The sequence below is a fragment of the Callithrix jacchus genome, chromosome 1 (assembly GCF_049354715.1).
Source record: "Callithrix jacchus isolate 240 chromosome 1, calJac240_pri, whole genome shotgun sequence".
Lineage (NCBI taxonomy): Eukaryota > Metazoa > Chordata > Mammalia > Primates > Cebidae > Callithrix > Callithrix jacchus.
In genome coordinates, this window is record NC_133502.1 from 107,175,083 (window position 1) to 107,200,857 (window position 25,775).

Here is a 25,775-nt window from a genome sequence, read left to right on the forward strand (position 1 = left end):
ATTTTATTTCTTACAAATTTTTCCTCCCACTCCTTCCACTGAATAAGACCATTTTTGTACCCAATTAAGCTTTCAATAAATGTTTATATAATGAAGGTAGAGATGGTGCCAGTAGCAGTCTCCACCACTGGATTTCCAGACATTCAAAAAATTCTTGTAAACACCAGGGACAGCCTTCCAATTCCAGAATATTTAGTTGGAAGCTATTACTCTCAGGATTTTAGTTGCAGATATAGCCAGTGGGATTTTGACTGTATGAAAGCAAGCATAATTCTCTTAGTCCAAAAACGCTTTTAAAGCAATTAAGAATCTCTTTATAACCCACATAGAGATTTAAAAAAAAAAAAAAAAACTGTTGCTGTTTTTGGTTTTGTTTTTTTTTTCTTTTCTTTTTTGAGATGGTGTCCCGATCTGTCTCCCAGGCTGTGGGCAGTGGAGCGATCTCTGCTCATTGCAACCTCCACCTCCCTAGTTCAAGCAATTCCCCTGCCTCCACCTCCCGAGTAGCTGCGATTAGAGATGCCAACATGCCCAGCTAATTTTTCTGCATTTTTAATAGAGATGAGGTTTCACCATGTTGGCCAGACTGGTCTCGAACTCCTGACCTCCTTAGGCAGTCCGCCCACTTCAGCCTCCCAAAGTGCTGGGATTACAAGTGTGAGCCACCATGCCTGGACAAAACTGTTGTTTTTATACTTCCTTGATCTTTAATTAATAATTTAAGTTTTATTATAACATTTTTCCAGTTAATCACTTAGCATCTTTCTCCTTTTTAAGATCTAGTCTTAATTTTTGAGGGTGAATGGGGGAAGAACTGCAGTATTTGCTAGCATTCAGTGTAGCTCCAAGTAAACAAGACCCAAAACAAACAATACCTAAAACAAAATAGAATTTTATATCTTTTTCACTTAAAAATATAGAGGTAGACTTTTCAGGAATGTTATAGTAGCTTTGATCACAAAGTCCTTTGAGGCCCAAATTCCTTCTAGTACATTGTTCCTCCACCCCTAGATATGAACTCATGGTTCAAAGTTACAGCTAGTGTTCTAGTCCTCACATCTGCATTCCAGGCAGCAGGATGGAGGAAGGTACAAAGATGAACATAGATGAAAGAATTACTTCTGTGTTTTAATGGAAGTTTCTGGGGTATACTACATGTAACTTCTGCTTATAGACTTTTATTTGCCCCTATTAGTGTGGAAGGAGGGGAGGGGATAATGCATACTAAAGAACATCAAGCTGTCTTGGCCATGACCACCCCCATTCATTCACCTTCCAAGTGAACTTTCTCATTCTATTGTAATACATTCCTTTTGCCTTCCAAACAGTGACTTCTTGTAACGTATTTTAAAAGACAAATGCCCAGGCCAGGTAGTGGCTCATACCATTGTCATCTCAGCATTTTGAGAGGCTGAGGTGGGAGGATTGCTTTAGGCCAGGAGTTTAAGACCAGCCTGAGCAAAATAGCAAGACCTATCTCTACTTTAAAAAAAAATTAAAATTAGCCAGTCATTGTGGTAAACACCTGTAGTTCCAGCTATTCAGGAGGCTGAGGCGGGGGAGGATCACTTGAGCCCAGGAGATAAAGGCTATAGTGAGCCATGATCATACCACCACACTCTAGCCTGGGCAACAGGGTGGAACGCTGTCTCAAAAAAAAAAAAAGGACAAATACCCATGTGTTGTAAAACTTAGAAAATATAAAGAACAAAATAAAAATAATCTATAATTATACAACGTAAAGATAACAATTGAAACAGTATCATGTAAGAAATGTCTTTAACACTGGCTCATGCCTGTAATTCCAGCACTTTGGGGGCAAGGAGGGGCAGATCATGAGGTCAGGAGCTCGAAACCAGCCAGACCAATATGGTGAAACCCTGTCTCTACTAAAAATACAAAAATTAGGCAGGTGTGGTGACAGCACACCTGTAATCCTAGCTACTCAGGAGGCTGAGGCAGGAGAATCACTTGAAACTGGGAGGCAGAGGTTGCAGTGAACCAAGATCCTGCCACTGTGTTCCAGCCTGGGCAACAGACTGCGACTCCGTCTCAAAAAAAAGGAAATGTCCTTAACACTAATATTTAACAAATAACTTCTGTCTTCATAGCATCAAGATGTTTTTCAAAGTTTATTATGTTATACTGTTGGCCACACACAGTGGCTCATACCTGTAATCCCAGCACTTTGGGGGGCCGAGGCAGTCAGATTACCTGAGGTCAGGAGTTTGAGACCACCCTGGCCAACATAGTGAACCCCTGTCTCTACTAAAAATACAAAAATTAGCTGGGCGTGGTGGCATGTGCCTGTAATCCCAGCTCCTTGAGAGGCTTGAATGCGGGAGGCAAAGGTTCCAGTGAGCCAAGATGGCACCACTGCACTCCACGTTTATTATGTTATACTATATATTCAGTTATTTATTCCTTCAGTAAACATTGTTAAGCCTCTCCTTTCTTCCCAGCATGTTGATAATTGGTGTGTGGTTGGGAGAGGAAGCAATGGAAAAAAAATTTTTTACTCCTGTTGCCCAGGCTGGGGTGCAATGATGCAGTCTTGGTTCACTGCAACCTTCACCTCCCGGGTTCAAGCAATTCTTCTGCCTCAGCCTCCCCACTAGCTATTATTACAGGCATCCACCACCACACCTGGCCAGAAAAAAACATGTTTTTTAATTAAATTTTTTGCTGTCTGGGTACAAAAGACAAAAAAGTTTTTTGGTCTTGTTAAAGTTAGGAAATAAATCAGGGACTCCTAAGTGCCTCATTTATCTTTTCTTTCTGAGACGGAGTTTTGCTCTTGTTACCCAGGCTGGAGTGCAGTGGTGCAATCTCGGCTCACCGCAACCTCCACTCCTGGGTTCAGGCAATTCTCCTGCCTCAGCCTCCTGAGTAGCTGGGATTACAGGCACGCGCCACCAGGCCCAGCTAATTTTTTGTATTTTTAGTAGAGACGGGGTTTCACCATGTTGAGCAGGATGGTCTCGATCTCTTGACCTTGTGATCCACCCACCTCGGCCTCCCAAAGTGCTGGGATTACAGGCGTGAGCCACGACGCCCAGCCCCTCATTTAGCTTAATGTATGTAAACATACACTAGGAAGCTAGAGATTAAAAAATAATGACACTGGGTAGTTTTATTGCAGAATAATTTTTAGCAGGGACAATTGTTTGTGAAAATGACACCTTGAAAACACATCTCACTTTTTTACTTGCTGGAGAATGAAACTTGAATTACAAGTCCTTTGTGTAGCCTGGTTTGAGCAGTATTAGGAAAGAAGCAAGCCTAACATGGTTAAATTCTAACCTCTCCTGATTCCCAGAAGTCCACAGTTCATTGGGGACGTTTCAGCTTGATCCAGTGCCTTCCGTGATTTCTGCAAGGTGGACTAAAATAACTAAAGATGGACTAGTTAGGTTTTGCTAAAAACTGTGATATATTTTGCTGTGTTTTAAATACTGACGTTGAGTTAGTTCATCTTTCCTACTGAAAATGCTTAAGTGGGAAAAGTGGATATGTCAAGAAATACATAGAAAAACTAGGAATTATACCAAAATATTAATGCTTGCCACTAGATGGTCAGATCTGAGTGATTTTCTTCCCCCTTCTTTAAATGACCTGTATATGGCTGCTTTCCACCCGTCTCCTCCCGCCCCCCCCCATCCCCCAGCATATACTGCTTTTCTATCTGGAAAAAAAGGTTTGTTTTTGTTTCATTTTTTAAGAAGCAGCTTTCATCAGCTGAAATGAATGATAAAGGATAACTACTTGCCACATGTCGTGGCCCAGGGCTGAGAAGAGTCCTGCAGTGCTCTGGAACCAGTGAGCGCTGCCGGGACCCTGAGAACCCACAGAGAACAGTGGGGCTGATTGTGCCTCTGCACCTCCTCAGGTGACCGAGGGCTGAGCAGGAGAACACAGACTCTTTTATGAAGAAGTGACTGGTATAGGAAAAACAGAGCCTCTCTGTAGAGATGCTTAAAGTGCTAGCTTTATTTAAAAATAAACTGGCAAAACTGGAGTGAAGAACACACATTTTCAAAAGATCCCAGTTTCCTGTTTTCATTAAGAAAACAGGGAATGCGGAACAGCTGAGTGTGCTGGGGGTGGTGTCACTCAGCCTGCGGGAGACTTTATTGGTGAAAACTCAGCCTATGGCATTCGTGCGTGGCCGGTTAAGTTTACCCCAATGTTGAAACTTTTCCTTATGGGGTGAGGATCCAGGACGTCAGAGGCTGGGTCGAGGTGGGCTGGGAGCGAGCTTGGTGTGCAGTGAGTGCAGCGCGGGCCGGCGCCTGGTAGGTGAGCGGGGGTGGTGTGGGGTCGTCACCGCTGGCCGAATTCCCTGGGGGCCTGGGCGAGGGCGGCCGGGAAGGCAGTGCACTGCTTGACCACTTTCCTCCATAGCGACCCTGCAGGTCTACAGGGGTCCAGCTAAGACTCGCCGGCTCACACGCACATCCCGGGTGGGCCAGATCTGCCTACCTGTCTGACACCCAAGCTGTAGTTTCTCTTTGTTTATGGAATTTCAGGCAGTACTGGAAACAGGTCTGGCTGCATATTTTAAGTGAGCACGTTCTCCACGTGGAGATTAAAGTTAAAAAGGAAAGAGAGAAGGACAGCTACGTTCTATTCTATTAACTTGCGCACGAGTTCTGTTAATCTGAGCAGCAGTTTCCAGGGACAGCGCTCCTGGCCAGCCTTCCCTTTCTTAGGCTAGAGCATGACTGCTGTTGGGCACGTCTTTCACATAGAATTCACTTCTCACACGTGTTAGAATGGAACAGCTAGAGCAATTTAATGTTGTTTTAAATTGGGACGTAAAGGATATGTGCCCTTGTTTTTCCTCTGCTTGGCAAACTTATTTTCGTGCTTTTCTTTCCAACATTTCAGAAGAAGAAAGTGGGCAAATGGGGGTAGAAGTGTTCTTCAGAGCATTCACACTGCCAGGTGTAAATGTTTGGCATTGCTCGGGGTTGGGAGGGCAGACGGCAACCAGGTTTGCTGGAAGTTACTTCAACCTTGACAGCAGTCAGGTGGGTTTGTATACTCAGGAGAGGGCAGGGAGGCTGATGGCTTACATTTTCACTGGTTGCTTTTAGGTTCTTTGCATAGCTCTAAAAATGCACAGCTTGTTAGTGTGGCTCTGGGAAAACACATTACTTGATCCTGCGATTTAAACAAATAAAAATGACCTTGCTTTTAAATTTGAAATGTGTAGCCCAGGTCAGCAACAATGTCTGTGCTGTGAAAGATCCTTCTGTTTCCTTTTTTAAATGTCTGGTTTAGCCTTAAGTAGCATTTACTGAGTGCCACGTGATCCAGCAGTTGGAGTATAGGTCTTGCCCCTATCTTCATTCTCTGCATTTGTTTGGACTCATTACAAAACCAAAAGTGTTCTGTCCAAACGAAGTCAACAGGGAGAAAACTGTTCCCATAATTAAGAGAGGGTTTGGTTTTGTTTTTAAATTAGGAGAGAAACTGAGAAGTGGAAAACACAAAATAGAGTTGAAGTCTTTCCTCTGCTTGTACCCATGCTGCTGGAGTTAATCACTCAGCATTCTGTGCCCCAGCTTTCTCAGCCAGGAAGGTAGGGGAGGCAAATTGTGATCCTGTGGAGGTGGTCAGGACTGAGTGCCCTTGGCCTCTATTTAGAAAGGCAGCCCAGTCTGCAATGACAGCAGCAGGGACATCTCATCCCAGGCCTCCTGGTTCTGCTGCTGACTTAGTCTGTCTACTGCTGACTTTTAGGGTTTTTGTGCCTCAGATAACACTTTGTAAAACAGGAATCTTAATGTCTGCTGTCTATATTCAAAGAGACTGTAGATGACCAATGAAATTATCTACTGGACAATGCTTTTATGTTTGTTTTGTTTTGTTTTTGAGACAGAGTTTTTGCTCTGTTGCCCAGCTGGAGTGCAAAGGCGTGATCTCAGCTCACTGCAGCCTCCACCTCCTGCATTCAGGTGATTCTCCTGCATGAGCCTCCCAAGTAACTGGGATTACAGGCACCCACCACCATACCCAGCTAATTTTTGTATTTTTAGTAGAGATGAGGTTTTACTGTGCATTGGCCAAGCTGGTCTTGAACTCTTGACCTCAGGTGATCCACCTTCCACCACCGTGCCCAGCCTTTCATTTCTTTTTTAATGAATTCTTTTAAAAATATTTAGTAAGGACTTACTATGTGCTTGACTCATTAAAATCATTATCTCTGTATATGGATGGACATAAAGATGGAAAAAGATGAAAATAATAGACATTTTAGACTACCAAAGTGGGGAAGGATGGGAGTGAGGGTTGAAAAATTACCTATTGGGTATAATGTTTACCATTTGGGTGTTGTGTACACTAGAAGCTCAAACCTTATCATTACACAATATATCCCTGTAACAAGCCTGCACATGTATTCCCTGAATCTAAGACAAAATTTTAAAAAACAGTAATACAATCATTATCTCATTAAATTGTTTTAAGCCTGTAAGTTAAATATTTGCATCTCCATTTTTACTAAGAGAGAAACTGAAGTTCAGAGAGGTTTATTAACTACCCAGGCCAGGCACAGTGGATCACCTGAGGTCAGAAGTTCTAGACCAGCAAGCATGGCCAACATGGTGAAATTCTGTCTCTACTAAAAACACAGAAATTAGCCAGGTATGGTGGCGTGCCCCTGTAATCCCAGCTACTCAAGAGGCTGAGGTGGGAGAATTGCTTGAACCCGGGAGGTGGAGGTTGCCGTGAGCCAGATTGCAACATTGCACTCCAGCCTGGACAACAGAGCAAGACCCTGTCTCAAAACAACAACAACAACAAAACTTGTTTACCCAGTTGTTACATTGGAGATCCAGGTTTACAACATAGGTGTGTCAACTCTTAAAATCATACCAGCTTGCTGTACTGCAACAAACACAAATATTAGTTTTTAACCATTATGTATACTACATGTCATTATAATATTCTTTTCTCTCTCTCCTAGGAAAAGCAGATGATAGTCTGAATGGAGACCAGGATAAGGAACAGAAAGACCCTTACTTTGTGGAGACCCCCTATGGTTATCAGCTAGACTTAGATTTCCTCAAATATGTGGATGACATACAGAAGGGAAACACCATCAAAAGACTGAACATCCAGAAGAGGCGGAAGCCATCTGTGCAATGCCCGGAAACGAGGACCACATCTGGTCAGCAAGGTGTATGGACTTCCACTGAATCCCTCTCATCCTCCAACAGTGACGACAACAAGCAGTGCCCCAACTTCCTCCTAGCTGGAAACCAAGTTACATCAACTCCAATATCAAAGCCCCCTGCCCCTCTAGAGACCTCACTCCCTTTTCTTACTATCCCAGAAAATCGACAGCTGCCACCTCCCTCACCACAACTCCCAAAGCATAACCTTCATGTCACCAAGACGCTGATGGAGACCCGGAGAAGACTGGAACAGGAGAGAGCCACCATGCAGATGACACCGGGTGAGTTCAGAAGGCCCAGGCTGGCCAGTTTTGGAGGCATGGGCTCCACAGGCTCCCTTCCCTCCTTTGTGGGTTCTGGAAACCACAATCCCGCCATGCATCAGCTTCAGAATGGATACCAAGGTAATGGGGATTATGGTGGCTATGCCCCAGCTGCTGCCACCACTTCCTCCATGGGGAGCTCCATCCGCCACAGCCCCCTGAGCTCAGGGATCTCCACCCCAGTGACCAATGTGAGCCCCATGCACCTGCAGCACATTCGTGAGCAGATGGCCATTGCTCTCAAACGCCTGAAGGAACTGGAGGAGCAGGTGCGAACCATCCCTGTGCTCCAGGTAAAGATCTCTGTCTTGCAAGAAGAGAAAAGACAGTTGGCCTCACAGTTGAAAAACCAAAGGGCTGCATCCCAGAACGACCTCTGTGGTGTGAGGAAGCGGTCCTACAGTGCAGGGAATGCCTCCCAGCTGGAACAGCTCTCCCGGGCCCGAAGAAGTGGTGGGGAATTATACATCGACTATGAGGAGGAAGAAATGGAGACCGTAGAACAGAGCACACAGAGGATAAAGGAGTTCCGGCAGCTTACAGCAGACATGCAAGCCCTGGAGCAGAAGATCCAGGACAGCAGCTGTGAGGCTTCCTCCGAGCTCAGGGAGAATGGAGAGTGCCGGTCTGTGGCTGTGGGTGCCGAGGAGAACATGAATGACATCGTCGTGTACCACAGAGGCTCCAGGTCCTTTAAGGATGCAGCTGTAGGAACAGTTATTGAGATGAGGAATTATGGGGTCAATGTGACAGAGGCCATGCTTGGTGTGACAACTGAAGCTGACAAAGAAATTGAGCTGCAGCAGCAGACCATAGAAGCCTTGAAGGAAAAGATCTACCGCCTAGAAGTACAGCTTAGAGAAACCACCCATGACCGGGAGATGACTAAACTAAAACAGGAGCTGCAGGCTGCTGGATCGAGGAAAAAGGTTGACAAAGCCACGATGGCCCAGCCGCTTGTTTTCAGCAAGGTAGTGGAGGCAGTAGTGCAGACCCGAGATCAAATAGTCGGCAGTCACACAGTCCTGGTGGACACGTGTGTTGGGACCTCCGTGCAAACAAACAGTGTAGGCATCTCCTGCCAGCCTGAATGTAAGAATAAAGTTATGGGGCCTGAGCTGCCCATGAATTGGTGGATTGTTAAGGAGAGGGTGGAAACGCATGACCAGTGCACTGGGAAATCTGTAGAAATGTGTGACAAGAGTGTGAGTGTGGAAGTCAGTGTCTGCGAAACAGGCAGCAACACAGAGGAGTCTGTGAATGACCTCACACTCCTCAAGACAAACTTGAATATCAAAGAAGTGCGGTCTATCGGTTGTGGAGATTGCTCTGTTGACGTGACTGTCTGCTCTCCAAAGGAGTACACCTCCCAGGGTGTGAACACTGAGGCTCTTGGCCAGGTGGAAGCTGCTGTCATGGCGGTGCCTCGTACTACAGATCAGGACACTAGCATGGATTTGGAACAGGTGCACCAGTTCACCAACACCGAGACAGCCACCCTCATAGAGTCCTGCACCAACACTTGCCTAAGCACTTTGGACAAGCAGACCAGCACCCAGACTGTGGAGACACGGACAGTGGCTGTAGGAGAAGGCCGTGTCAAGGACGTTAACTCCTCCACCAAGACACGGTCCATTGGTGTTGGAACGTTGCTTTCTGGCCATTCTGGGTTTGACAGGCCATCAGCTGTGAAGACCAAAGAGTCCGGCGTGGGGCAGATAAATATTAACGACAACTATCTGGTTGGTCTCAAAATGAGGACCATAGCTTGTGGGCCACCACAGTTGACAGTGGGACTGACAGCCAGCAGAAGGAGCGTGGGTGTTGGGGATGATCCTGTAGGGGAGTTCCTGGAGAACCCCCAGCCCCAGATTCCTCCTGGAATGATGACTGGCTTGGATCATTACATTGAGCGTGTCCAGAAGCTGCTGGCAGAACAGCAGACGCTGCTGGCTGAGAACTATAGTGAACTGGCAGAAGCTTTCGGGGAGCCTCACTCACAGATTGGCTCCCTCAACTCTCAGCTCATCAGCACCCTGTCATCTATCAACTCTGTCATGAAGTCTGCAAGCACCGAAGAGCTGAGGAACCCTGACTTCCAGAATACCAGTCTGGGTAAAATCACAGGTAGGTGGGAGGCTAAGGACCTGAAAATGAGGAAGGATGGGGAAACATGTCTTTCCAGGAGGCAAGGATTATTTTTTAACTGCCAGAACCATTTTTGGAGGAGAAATGGAGAAAGTTTTAGAGTGGTAATCTGTAGAATGAAAACTAAGAATCAAAATATATAAGCACCTCTGCTGATTCTGGTAGCCTCACTGGCCTCTGGCTGAGGACTAAGGCTGAAAGAAAAGGTAAACTAGTGTTGGCTGCCCTAGAGGTTGTCTTCTGTGGCTGCTCATTTGGTAAGATGCTTTATTCTTTTTCAGTTATTTACTTGCTCATTATTTATAGGACTGCCTTTTAAAAATCCTACCCTGTTTGTACCCGCTATTACCAGTATATTATCAATTAGAAATACTGGCATAAAATGTGTTTAGTTAAAACATTTATGAGAGGAGAGACTCCATTAATTCATTTTTTAAATTTAGCAAATAATTACCGAATTTGAGCTAGGTGCAGTGATAGACATCTGTAGTCCCAGCTGGTCTGGATTCTGAGGCAGGAGGATTGCTGGAGCCCAGGAATCTGAGGCCAGCCTGGGCAGCATAGTAAGACCTCCATCTCTTAAAAAAAATATGAAGTAAAAATCATTATTACTTGGATTCCTACTCTGTTTCAAGCATAGGTATAGGCTGTGAATTTAGTGTGAACAAAGCAGAAGAGAGCTCCTGTCCCCACGGGGCTTACATTCTAGGTGGGATGCAGGATATAGACAGTAGACCTATAATACGTCAGGAGGTGGTAAATACTATGAAGAGAGTAACTCTGGTTATGAGAACAGCAAGTGGTAGTTGTCAGGGTGAGGACTGTTTGATACGAGGTGGTCAAAGAAGGGACCCTTGAGCAAGAACTTGGAGAGAAGGGAGTCTTTTCCCACTCTTCATTTGCTTGCTTCTGTATCTCCTGTGCCCCCGATGGAGTCTTGCTCTGTCGCACAGGCTGGAGTGTAGTGGTGTGATCTCAGCACACTGCAACCTCCGCCTCCCGGGTTCAAGCGATTCTTGTACCTCAGCCTCCCAAGTAGCTGGGACTATAGGCACACCCACTATTCTTGGCTACATTTTTATATTTTTGGTAGAGGTGGGGTTTCACCATGTTGGCCAGGCTGGTCTCAAACTCCTGACCTCAGGTGATCTGCCTGCCTCAGCCTCCCAAAGTTGCCAGGATTAGAGGAATGAGCCACCGCACCTGGCCTGTTAGGCGCTTACATTTTTGTCTTTCTTATTCTTTCTCATATTTATTGGGATTTCTGCTCACCCTTCCTTCTTTAAAATGAAGCTAATAATCAGGAACTACCATGGATGATTTTATGACTTATAGTAATTACCTGTGACCCTCACCAACCCTTCCCTTGTAACCATGTGCCCTGCCTCTCACAGTGTATAACATCATCCCAGCCCAGGGCCACACTGCCTGGCTTCTGTTTCTGCCTCTCCAGTTCTCATGAGCCAGTGTGACCTGAAAAAGAGTGTGTATTAGATTAATTTTATATGAATATGTGTAATATAGACTTAAGTCATCCACAGAGATTCCAGTCTTTCTGTTTTCCTTAATAGTCCGACGGGGCAATGATGAAACTAGACCGAAATATATTATTTTTGTATCTTCCTAGGTTTCCACTTTGAAACTATTATTTTTTTCTTCCACAATATACTAACTGTCCTATAACTCAGATACTGAAAACTAACAATCCATAGAATTCTGTTCATTTCTCATAGAGTTGAAGATTTGATGATGGTGTCACTTTTCAGTATGCAGTGAAGCGTTATTTTTAGCAGCATTATAACGCTTAACACTATATTCAATTTCTTAACATTACAGCTGGAGCATGCATCATAAGAAATTAATAGCTCAAGCCTAGGCAATATAGTGAGACCTTGTCTCTATAAAAAAATTTTTTTTAATTATGTGGTCATGTTATCCCATGCCTGTAGCCTCAGCTACTCAGGAAGCTGAGGTGGGATGATCTCTTGAGCCCAGGAGGTTGAGGCTGCAGTGAGCTATGATCACACCACTGCACTCCAGCCTGGGTGACAGAACGAGACCTTGTCTGGAAAAAAAAAGATTGTATTCAGTGACTCACACCTATAATTCTAGCACTCCGGGAGGCTGAGGTGGGTAGATTGCTTGAGCCCAGGAGTTCAAGACCAGCCTGGGTGGGCAACATGGTGAAACCCTGTCTTCACTAGACATAGTAAAATTAGTCAGGTGTGGTGGCAGACACCTGTAGTCCCAGCTACTCAGGAGGCTGAGGTGGGAAGATCACCTGAGCCAGGGAGCTAGAGGCTGCAATGAGCCGTGATTGTGCCACTGAACTCCAGCTTGAGTGACAGAGTGAGACCCTGTCTCAAAAAAAGAAAAGAACAAGGAAAAAGAAATTAACAGTTCAGAAGAGCATATAATAAAAGAGTTAAAGCCTCCCTGGCACACTCCTGTGGTAGCCCATATATGTTTAGTGTTTACACATGTGCATGTTTGCAGTTCTGTATTTTAGAAACATACATTTTTGTAATAAAATTTGAATCATACATAGTCTGCCTCTGTGTTTTTTCACCTAAAAACATTTATGAGAGGAGAGACTCCATTAATTCATTTTTTAATTTAGCAAATAATTACTGAATTTGAGCCAGGTGCAGTGATAGACATCTGTAGTCCCAGCTGGTCTGGATTCTGAGGCAGGAGGATTGCTGGAGCCCAGGAATCTGAGGCCAGCCTGGGCAACATAGTAAGACCTCCATATCTAAAAAAAAATGAAGTAAAAATCATTATTACTTGGATTCCTACTCTGTTTCAAGCATAGGTATAAGCTGTGAATTTAGTGTGAACAAAGCAGAAGAGAGCTCCTGTCCCCACGGGGCTTACATTCTAGGTGGGATGCAGGATATAGACAGTAGACCTATAATACGTCAGGAGGTGGTAAATACTATGAAGAGAGTAACTCTGGTTATGAGAACAGCAAGTGGTAGTTGTCAGGGTGAGGACTGTTTGATACGAGGTGGTCAAAGAAGGGACCCTTGAGCACTATCAATACAAATATAGATCAGCATACCAGAACAATTGGAATAAGTGAACAGAGCAACTTTTAAAATCCATTGTAATTATTTAAATCAATTTTCTAACACATTTGGAAATCCATTGCTATATACCAATAACTAATACCCATTCTGGACGGATAAATGTTAAACAGAAAACTGGAGAAGTCATCTCTTTAAAACCCATTCAGCCGAGTTTTGTTTTTTTTTTTTTTCTTTTTTAAGAGATGGGGCCTTGCTTTGTCACTCAGATTAGAGAGCAGTGGCATAATCTGGGCTCACTGCAGCCCCCCAACTTCTGGGCCCAGGGCTCAAGCGATTCTCCCACCTCCCAGCTCTAGTTTCATCGAATTATTTTTCTTGTAAAATAGTTTGCTTCTAACGTTCCTAAAGTCAAGGACATAAAGTTTTCATTTAGGTGGCTCGTTTTTTATTAGAGTCATTTCATTTGACTTAGCATTTAATATATGGATAATTATAAAAGCTAAGTATATTTGGGAATGAGAATTAATGCATCAAAGATGTTCCTTTTATTTTCCAGAACACTGAGATTTCTGTCACTTGTTATCTTTTAGTCATCTCTAATCTGACCAGGTTGTAAAATGAGGTTCCTGCTTTATTGGTGTTTATGGCCATTATAAGTTTGAGTTAATGACAGAAGACGTCGCAGTTGCCCACTCTCCTGTCCATTAACTTCCCAGTTGCGCCTGTGAAAACCATTCCCACCTGGTAGGAATTTTGAGCATCTAGACCAGAGCACCACAAAATTCTGAAAGTGTTTTGTAACACACTCCAAGTGTTGCTGTCGTTTTGTTAAGACAAGGTCTCACTGTCTCCTAGGCTGGAGTGGAGTGGTGCAATCATAGCTCACCATAGCCCCTAACTGCCAAACTCAAGCTATTCTCACATGTGAACCTCCCAGTAAGCTAGGACTACAGGCACGTACCATCATGCCCAGCTTTTTTTTTTTCTTTTTTTTTTTTTTGTAAGGGAATATGTTGCTCAGGCTGGTCTGCAACTCCTGGGATCAAGCAATTCACCTGCTTTAGCCTCCCAAAATGCTGAGATTACAGGTGTAAGCCAATACACCCAGCCTGGTTTTGTTTTGTTTTGCTTTTTCCATAGAGACGGGGTTTCGTTCTGTCACCCAGGTTGGAGTGCAATCTCAGTCTCCTGGCCTCAAACCATCCTGCCTCAGTCCCTCAAAGTGCTGGGATTACAGGTATGAGCCACTCTCAGCCTGTAATTACTCCTGTTTTTATCCCTATTGTTCAGGTAGCATTTACTTTCTGTTTAGCAGAACATCTACCATTAATGGTCCAGAGCTGTTAATTAAGCCACCAGCGATTCCTAAGAATTCACATGAATCCACATTGATGGGTTGAAACCAGAGGGGAGTCTAAACTCTTATTTTCAGTAGTCAGCTTTTATATTGGTTAATTTAATTCAGTGGTTCTTAATCCTGGCTGTACAATAGAATAACCTAGGGAGAAGTTTAAAAATCCTGATGCCTGCAATTGGAGATACCAAGGCTCTGACTGGAATGATATGTTTACAGACTGCTTTGGGAAACTGAAGTTAACCTATAGAGCTAATGAAAGTCCCTTGGAAAAACTGGCCTCATACCTTGTCCTTTACAGGTTCCTAACCTGTGGTAAGTAAAGAATGTCACTATCTGACGGGCTTAGGAGCCCCAAGCTATTTTGGGACCTTGGGAAAAGAGGAAGTCACCTAATTTATATTGGTATCTGCAGGCACAAATAAATCCTTGGCTGGGCTCCAGAGGTTTTTAAAAGGTCTACTCTGAGATTTCTTATGAAAAATTCCATCAAAGCCAATGTAAAACAAGGGGCGGGGGCTATATGGCTATAATTATTCTTGCTGCACTTTATGCAAATAATTAGCCCAAGCATAATAAGACTAAAACTTATTTTGCAAATAAATTGGTCCTACTGTAATTGGTCTTTGGTAGAAATAAAAAACTGGAGTGAGAAAAATTATGTTTCAGAAAAACTATACCCCTTTTATTAGATTCCAGCCTTGTCCTTTTTTTTTTTTTTTTTAATCTCTGCCGATAACCCAATAATTGATTGGTTCTCAGGGTCATTTACCTGGGTCCCTCAAGGCTTCAGGTTGGTTCTACAGGGACTCCTGAAGCTAGGACTTTCACTCTTTATGATAGGGCTTACTATGAATCTTACAGTCTGCTATTCACTCATGTGCTATACTAAAGCTGTGGATAAGAATGACCCCAACCAGGCACCAGTGACTGCATACAGTCAACTTCAAGACGGTTTCACTCCTCTTATCGTGGGGCAACCCCTTCCCTAACAATGTCCCATAAGCAAGAAGGAATTAGAGCTGTCATCAGCCTTTCCCATCTCCATAGCTCACACCTCTAGATTGAGGTGTACTGAAACCCAAGGGTGTGGGGACATTGAAACTGCCTTTCCAAAATCATGACAGTAAAAGAAACCTGACGTAGTTGACTCCATCTTACTTCTGACCTAGAAGCTGTTGTTGTTCATTCCAACAGCTAACTGGGATGAATTTAGTTTATAGTTTAACCTTAAAGCAAGGATGATAATAGCCCTCCCCAAGACTAAATTGCCTTTGTAAAACTAATGAAAGCCCACAAAGTTAGAATTATGGAAGGGGCCTGAATTCTATTTTATTTATTAATTTATTTTTTTGAGACAGAGTTTCACTATTGTTGCCCAGGCTAGAGTGCAATGGCACATCTCACTGCAACTTCCATCTCCCAGGTTCAAGCAATTTTGCTACCTCAGCCTTCCGAGTAGTTGGAATTACAGGCGTATGCCACCGTGCCCAACTAATTTTTGTATTTGTAGTAGGGATGGGGTTTTGCCATGTTGGCCAGGCTGGTCTCAAACTCCTGACCTTCAGTGATGCACCTGCTTCACCCTCCCAAAGTGCTGGGATTACAGGGGTGACCCACTGCACCCAGCCAAGGGGCCTGAATTCTGATCAAATGTAGGCATAGTTTCTATAATCCCTTACTGCTCAGGAGTCATGTGGCCAGAGGTCAAAAGATTTTTTACTTCCCTAATTGGTCCTATAGATAACGTCAGTATTGTAGAACCTAAGATGGGTCTTTTGAGATGTTTTTCAGACTTTTGCATTCTGGTAGCCCACTGGCTCCACTCAGACCCAAGACTGGTCATTGTAGCCCCACCCAGAGGTGGATTCAGCATAGGAGGACCATTTTCCACACCCCTATGATTTCATCCCCAACCAAACAGCAGCACCCATTTCCTAGCCCCTTACCCACCAAATTGTCCATAAAAACCTTAACCTCCAAGCCTTGGGGAGACCAATTGGAGTAGTAACTCCATCACCCGTGAACTGGCCTCAAGGCAATTAAACTCTTTCTCAACTGCAAATATATATACACACATACACACACTGATACCTGGACCCACCCAGATAGTTCATTGTATCTATATATTGTTTTAAGTCCCACCCTCAATTCAGGTGATTCTAAAGGGTGACTAAGGTTGAAACTATTGAATTTTGTTGTTCTCTATTCTTTGGCTTTCCTGGCCACACGTTTTCTTTGTCTTGCTCAAACACAGCAATCATTTGTCAATCTTAGGTTGGTGCATGTGGTGCCTACAACTACAAATGGGTCCTTATCAAATTCAGATTGTTTATAGGCCACTCAAGACCAGCCAGAGTTTCAACACCATCGAAAGAACATTTTCTGGCAATATAGGTGACCAGTTCCCTCTGACTTGACAAGTGAGAGCCAATTTGAAATTTAATGAGGTTCCCGCCTTACCAGTTAGCCTCAGTAGAATCCTCATAACTTCACTTGAATTACATGGACACTTACAAAAGGCTCTCAATGATCCAGCACTGTTCTAAGCACTGGACCGGACACCAGATAAGAATGTAGCATGAAGGAACTCAAGGAGCTGACCATCTCATTGAGGAGACAGGGCATATTTTAATCTAGACAGTAAGTGCTACAGGATAATGATGGGAAAAAGATCTCTGTGGAATGGTCGGAATGGTATCATAGAAAATAGAGAAGATCAAATTTGGGCCAAGCCTTGAAAAGAATATAGGTAGAATTCAGCTGGGATAGGCTGGTGTATTTCCAGACCTGTAGGACGATCTAATTACTCCTTGCTCCCACAGTTGGAAGTAATCAAGTCACAAGACCACTCTGAACAGAATGGACAGAGTGGAAGAGTAGCTAAGAGGTAAAATTCCCACAGGCAAGATGAAGGCTTCCACATCGACCCTTGGATGCCTGCACAAGGAATTGGACCTTGATTTGAGAAGCTTTAAAAAGCCCTAGTTTATAAATGTCGGCTGTGGTGAGAAAAATTATAGCACTGGGTATCTCTGGGTGACACTATCTGGAAAGGGTGGGAGGCAAGGCTTATCAGGTTATTAGAAATGTTCTTTATCTCTATTAAAGAGGTGGTTACACAGGCATATACATTTACCAAATTCCGTCTGACTTAACACTTAAAATCTATGCATTTTCATGGGGCATGGTGGCATACACCTGGGTCCTATGGTCCTAGGTTCTCCAGAGCCCAAGGTGGGAGGATTGGCTGAGCCCAGGAGTTCAAGGCTACAGTTACCTATGATTGTATTCTATGGCACTCTAGCCTGCACAACCGTGTGAGACCTTGTCTGTAATCAATTAATTCTGTGCATTTTATTATCTATAAATTGAATTTTTTAAAAAGTTTAAGCTGTATTTAAACAGAAAACCTATGGATTAAAAGACTTTAAAACCATAGCAACCAATGGAAATATATGACTGGGATTCTAATACAAACACCCTATAAAAGAAATTTTTAAGAGACTATAGGAGGTTGGGCACAGTAGCTCATGCCTGTAATTCCAGCACTTGCGGGGGCTGAGTTCAGCAGATAGCTGGAGCCCAGGAGTTCAAGACCAGCCTGGGCAACATAGTAAAACCCTATCTCTACTAAAAATACGAGAAAAAAAGCGACGGCCGGGTGCAGTGGCTCATGCCTATAATTCCACCTCTTTGGGAGGCTGAGGCAGGTGGATCACAAGGTCAGGAGTTTGAAACCAGCCTGGCCAATATGGTGAAACCCCATCTCAACTAAAAATATAAAAATTAGCTGGGCGTGGTGGCACATGCCTGTAGTCCCAGTTACTTGGGAGGCTGAGGCAGAAGAATCACTTGAACCCACAAGGGCGGAGGTTGCAGTGAGCCAAGATCATACCACTACACTCCAGACTGGGTGACAAAGCCAGACGCCATCTCAAAAAAAAAAAAAAAAAAAAAAAGCCAGGTGTGGTGGTATACATCTATGGTCCCAGCTACTTGGTGGGGCTGAGGTGGGAGGATCGCTTGAACCCAGGAGGCAGAGTTGCAGTGAGCTGAGATCACGCCACTACACTCTAGCCTGGATGACAGACACCATATCATAGAAGAAGAGACTGTTGGAGAAATTTGAATACTGGCTGGATTATGTGACAATCATAAAGAATTACCTGTTTTTAAGGTTCGATAGTTTCAGCCTCGATGATTTGTATTTTTTAGAGTTCATTCTTTTAGGAACATATACTGAAATTCTTTTGGAGGAAAACTGAGAATCTCTAGCTGTTGCTTCAGAATAATCCAGTGTGAGTGGCCAGCAGTAATTATCAGGGAAACCAGCTATCTTCTAATCATTGCTGAAGCTAGTTTTGGGAACACAGAAGTTTATTAAACTGTTACCTATTTTTGTACATGTTTGTGGTTTCAATAATAGTAAAAACTGTTATGTATTTGTATTTAAAAAGTCATTGTTGGTTCTTGAAGAGGAAAATGTTTTGTACAAGTGTTTCTCTAAAAAGAGTGTTCTGGCAGCCGGGTGCAGTGGCTCGTGCCTGTAATCCCAGAACTTTGGGAGGCCGAAGCAGACGGATCACTTGAGGTTAGGAGTTGTGACCAGCCTGGCCAACATGGTGAAACCCCTTCTCTACTAAAAATACAAATAATAGCCAGGCATGGTGGCGGGCATGTGTAATCCCAGCTACTCAGGAGGCTGAGGCAGGAGAATTGCTTGAACCCAGGAGGCAGAGGTTGCAGTGAGCTGAGATCACACCACTGCACTCCAGCCTGGGCAACAGAGTGAGACTCCCTCAAAAAAAAAAAAAAAAAAGAAGTGTTCTGGCACTCAGCGATTAACCAGTGAGGCTTTTTGAAGGTGACTGCGATATTTTCTAAGTAATTATGAGTGGATTTGGAGAAGGAAGAATGAAGATAAATGCTCTGCTTTACTGACTTTACTTAAAGTAAGTCAGAGGTACATTAGGCATTTCATATGTGCAGTCTAGGAGACACATAAGGTCACAGGGTGTTAAAGATTGTTTGGACCTCAGAATTCAGTATTGTGTATGTTCAGGAGGAAGTTGGATTTGTAAAGGAATCACCCAGGTAGCTCCCATTCCCCACAGCTAGAGGAGAAAGCATTGTGCTGTTGATTAGTGGACAAGGGACTGTTCACAGAATTAGGAATGTGAGTTCTAGTTCAGCTCTGTGGCCTGAGGCAAGTCACTGAACCTAGCAGGCCTTCAGAATCCTCAGCTGGAAGAATGAGATTTGAAATTTAGGTGATACTCACTTGAAGTCAGGAGTTTGATGCCAGGCTGGACAACACGGTAAAACCCCGTCTCCACTAAAAATACAAAAATTAGCCAAGCGTTGTTGCATGCACCTGTAGCTCCAGCTACTCGGGGGGCTGAGGCAGGAGAATCACTTGAACCCGGGAGGCAGAGGTTGCAGTGAGCTGATAGGACTCACTCCAGCCTGGACGACAGAGCAAGACTCCATCTCAAAAAAGAAAAAGTTTTTTAGACGATCTCTAATGCCTCACTTTAAATTTTTTGCCCACTCTCTTGTATTATAGTGTCATTGTTTTAAACCAGTTTTCAAAGTGGTTTAAAGTGGGGAATGTCCATCACTGGACCCACATCCCAGAACTACAGAAAGAACTTCTGGCAGCATGTGCCTGGGAATCTGCGTTTTAGCCAACATTGCAGGTGATTCTTACGAAGAATAGAACTTAAAGCAGTTTTAGGGCTTGTTATTAGGTCTTTTTCTTCAAATTGACTCAAAATACAGTCAACAGTTAAACTGCTTTTCTTCTAAGAATCTAAGAGATTTCAGAGCTTTACTTTAAAAGGGATAAAGTTGTGATCACCTGACATTCTGAGTAGATTTCAATGTTTAATTTTTGTTAGTAATTTATGTTTAAAGTATAATTGAGGAAATATTAGAGACAAAAAGAAAAAAATATATAGTAGCCTGCAATTCTCTTGCCTTAGCAAAGCAGTGTTTTTTGTTTGTTTTGTTTTTGTTTTAATTTTTTTTCTTTCTTTTTTGAGACAGAGTCTCGCTCTGTCACCAGGCACCAGGCTGGAGTGCAGTGGCACGATCTCAGCTCACTGCAGCCTCCACCTCCCCGGTTCAAGCAATTCTTCTCCTTCAACCTCCTGAGTAGCTGGGACTATAGGCGCACACCACCACACCCAGCTAATTTTTGTATTTATTCAGTAGAGACGGGATTTCACCATGTTGGCCAGGATGGTCTCGATCTCTTGACCTCCTGATCCGCCCGACTCAGCCTCCCAAAGTGTTGGGATTACAGGCGTGAGCTACCGCGCCTAGCTAGCAAAGCAATGTTGAATCGGTTTCCTGCATATCCTTCCATGATTTTTCTAATACATATATGTAAGTATAATTATTTTCCAGTGCGAGAAGGCAGCAATGAGAACAAAACCTCTTGTATTTTTTTTCCTCATGAGTAAAACATAAGACTTCAGATTCAGATGAATTCTGGTGTGTTATAAGGCAGGCCTTTTATACAGGGTGTGGAGAGGCCAGCCATTGTTCCTTCGTGGGAATGGCCTGAGCTGTGTTGTGGCACAGGCTGATTATTTGTATGGGCAGCTCTGTGGCCTGGGGTAAGTCACTGAACCTAGCTGGCCTTCAGAATCCTTAGCTGGAAGAATGAGATTTAAAATTTAGATGATACCCACTTGAAGTCAGGAGTTTGATGCCAGGTTGGCCAACATGGTAAAACCCCGTCTCTACTAAAAATACAAAAATTAGCCAAGCGTTGTTGCATGCACCTGTAGCTCCAGCTACCCAGGAAGCTGAGGGCATCGTTAAAGGGCATCAGCCCACTGATCTTTTCTAGTTTCTGTTAAACTTGAACTGAGAGGCCGCACATGCTGTCTGATGCCTATAACCCAGCAATTTGGGAGTTCGAGGCAGGTGGATCACCTGAGGTCAGGAGTTCAAGTCCAACCTGGCCAACATGATGAAACTTAAGTCTCTACTAAAAATATAAAAATTAGCCAGGTATGGTGGCATGTGTTTGTAGCCCCAGCTACTTGGGAGGCTGAGGCAGGAGAATTGCTTGAACCCGGAAGGCAGTGAGCCAAGATCGTGCCACTGCACTGTAGCCTGGCAACAGAGTGAGACTCCATCTCAAAAAAACTTGAACTGAGACAAAAATTAAAAATAAGGCCAGGTGCAGTGGCTCATGCCTATAATCCCAACACTTTGGAAGGTCAAGGCAGGTGGATCACCTCAGGTCACAAGTTGAAGACCAGCCTGGCCAACAGGGTGAAACCCCGTCTCTAAAAATACAAAAATTAGCAAGGCATATGGTGGCATAAGAATCTCTTGAACCAAGAAGGCAGAGGTTGCAGTGAGCTGAGATTGCGCCACTGCACTCCAGCCTGGGCAACAACTCAAGACTCTGTCTCAGTAAATAAAAATTGAAAGAAAATCATTTACCAAAGTAGGTTTATTTTCTCCACACTATTGTATAACTTTTTTTTCTTTTAGAGATGGAGTTTTGCTCTTGTTGCCCAGGCTGGAGTGCAATGGTGCGATATCGGCTCCCTGCAAACTCCAACTCCTGTGTTCAAGCAATTCTCTTGCCTCAGTCTCCCTAGTAGCTGGGATTAGAAGTGCCCACCATCAAGCCCAGCTAATTTTTGTATTTTTAGTAGAGACAGGGTTTCACCACATTGGCCAGGCTGGTCTCGACATCTGACCTCAGGTGATGCACCTGCCTCAGCCTCCCAAAGTGCTGGGATTGTAGGCATGAGCCACCACGCCTGGCTCGTGTGCCCTATTTTTAATGCACATCTTTGTATGTTAATAAATATCCTCTTGCATCTACATTTGTAATGGCTGTATAGAATTCCTTTGTATATATATACTAGGGCTTATATGCTAGTTTTTTATAGGCACTGTCCTCCTCTTTTACTGTTTTTGTTTTGTTTTGTTTGTTTTTTGGTTTTTTATTGAGACCAAGTTTTGCTCTTGCCCAGGCTGGAGTGCAATGGCACGATTTAGGCTCACTGCAACCTCTGCCTCCCAGGTTCAGGCGATTCTCCTGCCTCAGCCTCCCAAGTAATTGGGATTACAGGCATGTGCCACCATGTCCAGCTAATTTTTTGTATTTTTAGTAGAAATGAGGTTTCACCATGTTAGCCAGGCTGGTCTTGAACTCCTGACTGAGGTGATCCACCAGCCTCCGCCACCCAAAGTGCTGGGATTACAGGTGTGAGCCACCATACCTGACCCTCTTTTTACTGTTTTAAAAATGAAAACAATAGCCTTCTGTATCTTTTTGTACATCCTTAGGATAAAATTTTTAGGCAATTATTAAGGCAAATAATTTTTCATTTTTAAAAGTGATTTTGAACACAGTTAACCCATATTCACTATAGAAAAAATGGCAAATCTAGGGATTCTTTTTTATTTTTTGAGACAGAGTCTCGCTCTGTTACCCAGTCGAGTGCAGTGACACGATCTGAGCTTACTACAGCCTCTGCCTCCCAGATTCAAGCGATTCTTCTTCCTCAGCCTCCCAAGCAGCTAGGATTACAGGCACACATCACCATACCCAGCTAATTTTTGTATTTTTATAGAGATGGAGTTTCACCATGTTAGCGAGACCAGTCTCAAACTCGTGATCTGAAATAATCCACCTACCTCAGCTCCCAAAGTGCTGGGATTACAGGCATAAGCCACTGCACCCAACCTAATCCAGGGAAAAATTAAAACTGTCATAGCTGTTACAATTAGCACATAATCTTTCAGATAATTTTTTGTATACATGTGTGTGTATGTGTGTAGTAATGTATTTTAATAGGATCACATAATACATAGAATTATCTGCTTTTTTCAGTTAGCCATATATTACAAACATTTTTCTGTATCACCCACATTGAAAATTCTATGATATATCTGTAAACCAAAAATAAAATTCTTAGCCTGCTAACTGACTGAGTAGATCCCTCCTCTTGGCCCGGGGATTCCACAGTAAACCTGAAAAACTAGTTCAGGCCATGATGGGAAGGAAGTGTCAAACATGCCTCATTATACCCTACCTGTGGAATTCAGGTACCACTGACCAGCATTAACATTAAAACAGAAATCTTAGGAGTGACAAAAGAGACTCTCTATAGCAATAAGATAAATTCCAGACTGACTCTAGTATAGCATCATGTGACAGATAGCAGGCCCTAAAAGAAATTGAAGTATTTTACCCTAAAATGTATTTCTTCGATGTATTCTTTGTTTGTTTTGTTTTTTTGATACAGAGTCTTACTCTGTCACTCTTTTGCCCAGGCTGGTGCAATCTTGGCACTGCAACCTCCACCTCTACCTCCCAGGTTCAAGCGATTCTCCTGCCTCAGCCTCCCGAGTAGCTGAGTTTACAGTCACCCACCACCATACCTGGCTAATTTTTGTATTTTTAGTAGAGACAGTGTTTCACCATGTTGACCAGGCTGGTCTTGAACTCCTGACCTCAGGTGATCTGCCTGCCTCGGCCTCCCAAAGTGCTGGGATTACAGGCGTGAACCACCACTCCCGGCCTCATTGATGTATTTTGAAATGGCCCTGCAAGGTGGTCTCTTGTGGGGAATATCCACATTCTGTAGAGAATCTCCTTACCTGTCCAGGTCTTTTCCTGATCCAGGAGAGATTAAGAGTCTGGTACCTATTTAGGTCTGATAAGAGACATTTGCCATCTATGTAGACTTAATCTATGTCAACTCCTGCTTCATCTGTATAAGAGCCTTGGTCTTCACAACCCCTTATCTTAACCCAGATACTCCTTTCTGTTGATTCTAGGCCTTTAGACAGTTAACTTTTTCAACCAACTGCCAATCAGAATATGTTTGAATCCACATAAGACCTGGAAGCCCCACTCTCACTTTGAGTTCTTCCACCTTTCTAGACTAAACCACTGTACACCTTACATGTATTGATTGGTGTCTGCCTGTAACTTCTAGTTCCCTAAAATATATAAAATTAAGCTGTAACCTGGCCACTTTGTGCACATGTTCTCAGGACCTCCCATGATTGTGCTTTTGGCCTTGGTCACTCATACTTGGCTCAGAGTAAACCTCTTTTTTACAGAGTTTGACATATCTGTATATGACATATGTATATGACATATTTCATTGACATATCTGTATATGAAAATTACAAAATATTGAATCCAGATTTTCTGCTTCAGTGAACTATACATATATTTGCTGATATATACAAAAACACTCTAGTAGATTTGGTAAGAGAAACAAAGTTGATCAGAACTGTTTGATGCCCTCAAACTATTTACTGTCTAGAAGGGGGTCTAAAACCATCATATAAATTATCTTGTACCTCGTATCACAGATCCCAGGAAAAGATGGGCTGTGAGAGTTCAGGAACGTTGTTGCTAGTGAAGGAGATCAGGGAAGACTCTGAAGAGGCAGTGAGGGGAGGGTGCAGCTGTATGAAGATGGGGAAGAAACATATTCCAGGTAGAAGGGCATAAGCTGAGGCATGCTGCCAGGAAATAAGAGACCCGCATCTCTATCCAGCAAGTGCTGGCACTTAATGGGATGCAGTCCCTGTCCCGGTAAGGATGACAGGAGGAGTGGGAAATGAAGTTGGAGAGGTCAGCCAGTGCCAAATTATGGATGGTTTAGAATCTCTGGCTATGCAGTGTGGACTACATTTCCTGAGCAGTGGGTACTTTTTAGGCATTGTCACATTTTGTTTTAGCTAGAAGAACGATGCCATTGGAGCTGGCTGGAGTAATACTCTGTAGCATTGTGCCAGAGGGGAAACAGTGATGGCCAAGGGGCAGTAAGGATGCTACTTTCATGGCTAGAAACCAAGGCTACGGTGGTAGCAGCCAAAACAGAAAAGAGGTGCTACGGAGTTAGGATGGCGAGGCTCGGCAGCCTGCCCACGCTAATGAAATCAGGAAAGGTGAAGAGTCAAAGGGGGTTTTTGAATTTTGGTGGCTAGGATAATAGTCCCACTTTAAATTACGAATTGCAAGAGTTGTTTTTTTTTTTTCCTTAAGCCTGCTTTTTCAGTCCTAACACACTCTGTACCTTTCTTTTTCCTGATAGGCAATAATTTGGGATATACGTGTAAGTGTGGAGGACTTCAGTTAGGAAGTCCCTTAAGCTCCCAGACATCCCAGCCTGAACAAGAAGTGGGGACCTCAGAAGGAAAGCCAATCAGCAGCCTGGATGCCTTCCCCACTCAGGAAGGTACGCTGTCTCCAGTGAACCTGACAGATGACCAGATCGCCGCTGGCCTCTACGGTAACTTTTCTCACTCACAGTCATTGGCATCAGGATTCTAGGACCAACATTGCCAGCATTCCAGTTTAAAGTCAATGTACCTTTTAAATTGACCTGGAAGAAAGGTAATACTGTTGTTTGGAAGGTAGGCCCAGAATATTATATTAAGGTTACCAAAGAGGCAAGGCATGGTGGCTCACACCTGTAATCCCAGCACTCTGGGTGGCCAAGGCAGGCAGATCACTTGAGGCCAGGAGTTCAAGACCAGCCTGGACAACATGGTAAAACCCCATCTCTACTAAAAATACAAAAATCAGCTATGCATGGTGGTGCGCACCCATAGTCCCAGCTACTCTTGAGGCTGAAGTGGAAGAATCACTTGAACCTGGGAGGTGGAAGTTGCAGTGAGCTGAGATTACTCCACTGCACTCCAGCCTGGGCAACAGAAAGAGACCCTGCCT

General features: G+C 43.7%; 1 protein-coding gene across 50 annotated transcripts in view; it reads left to right on the plus strand.

Moving 5' to 3' along the window:
- The window catches only part of KANK1 (KN motif and ankyrin repeat domains 1), a 230,269-nt gene that overhangs the window by 189,172 nt on the left and 15,322 nt on the right, over window positions 1-25,775 (plus strand). For 31 of the 50 annotated variants that reach the window (XR_013533553.1, XR_013533557.1, XR_013533560.1 and 28 more), the window contains 2 exons: window positions 6,974-9,634; window positions 25,138-25,335. Coding sequence is in view for 42 of the 50 variants with exons in the window: in XM_078368000.1 (XP_078224126.1) it covers window positions 6,974-9,634; window positions 25,138-25,335 (2,859 nt within the window). In the remaining 8 variants the exon portion in view is untranslated. Of the gene's footprint in view, window positions 1-4,204; window positions 4,300-6,973; window positions 9,635-25,137; window positions 25,336-25,775 lie in introns of those variants that run through there. The other 19 variants (XR_013533558.1, XR_013533559.1, XM_078368026.1 and 16 more) reach the window with 5 other exon arrangements.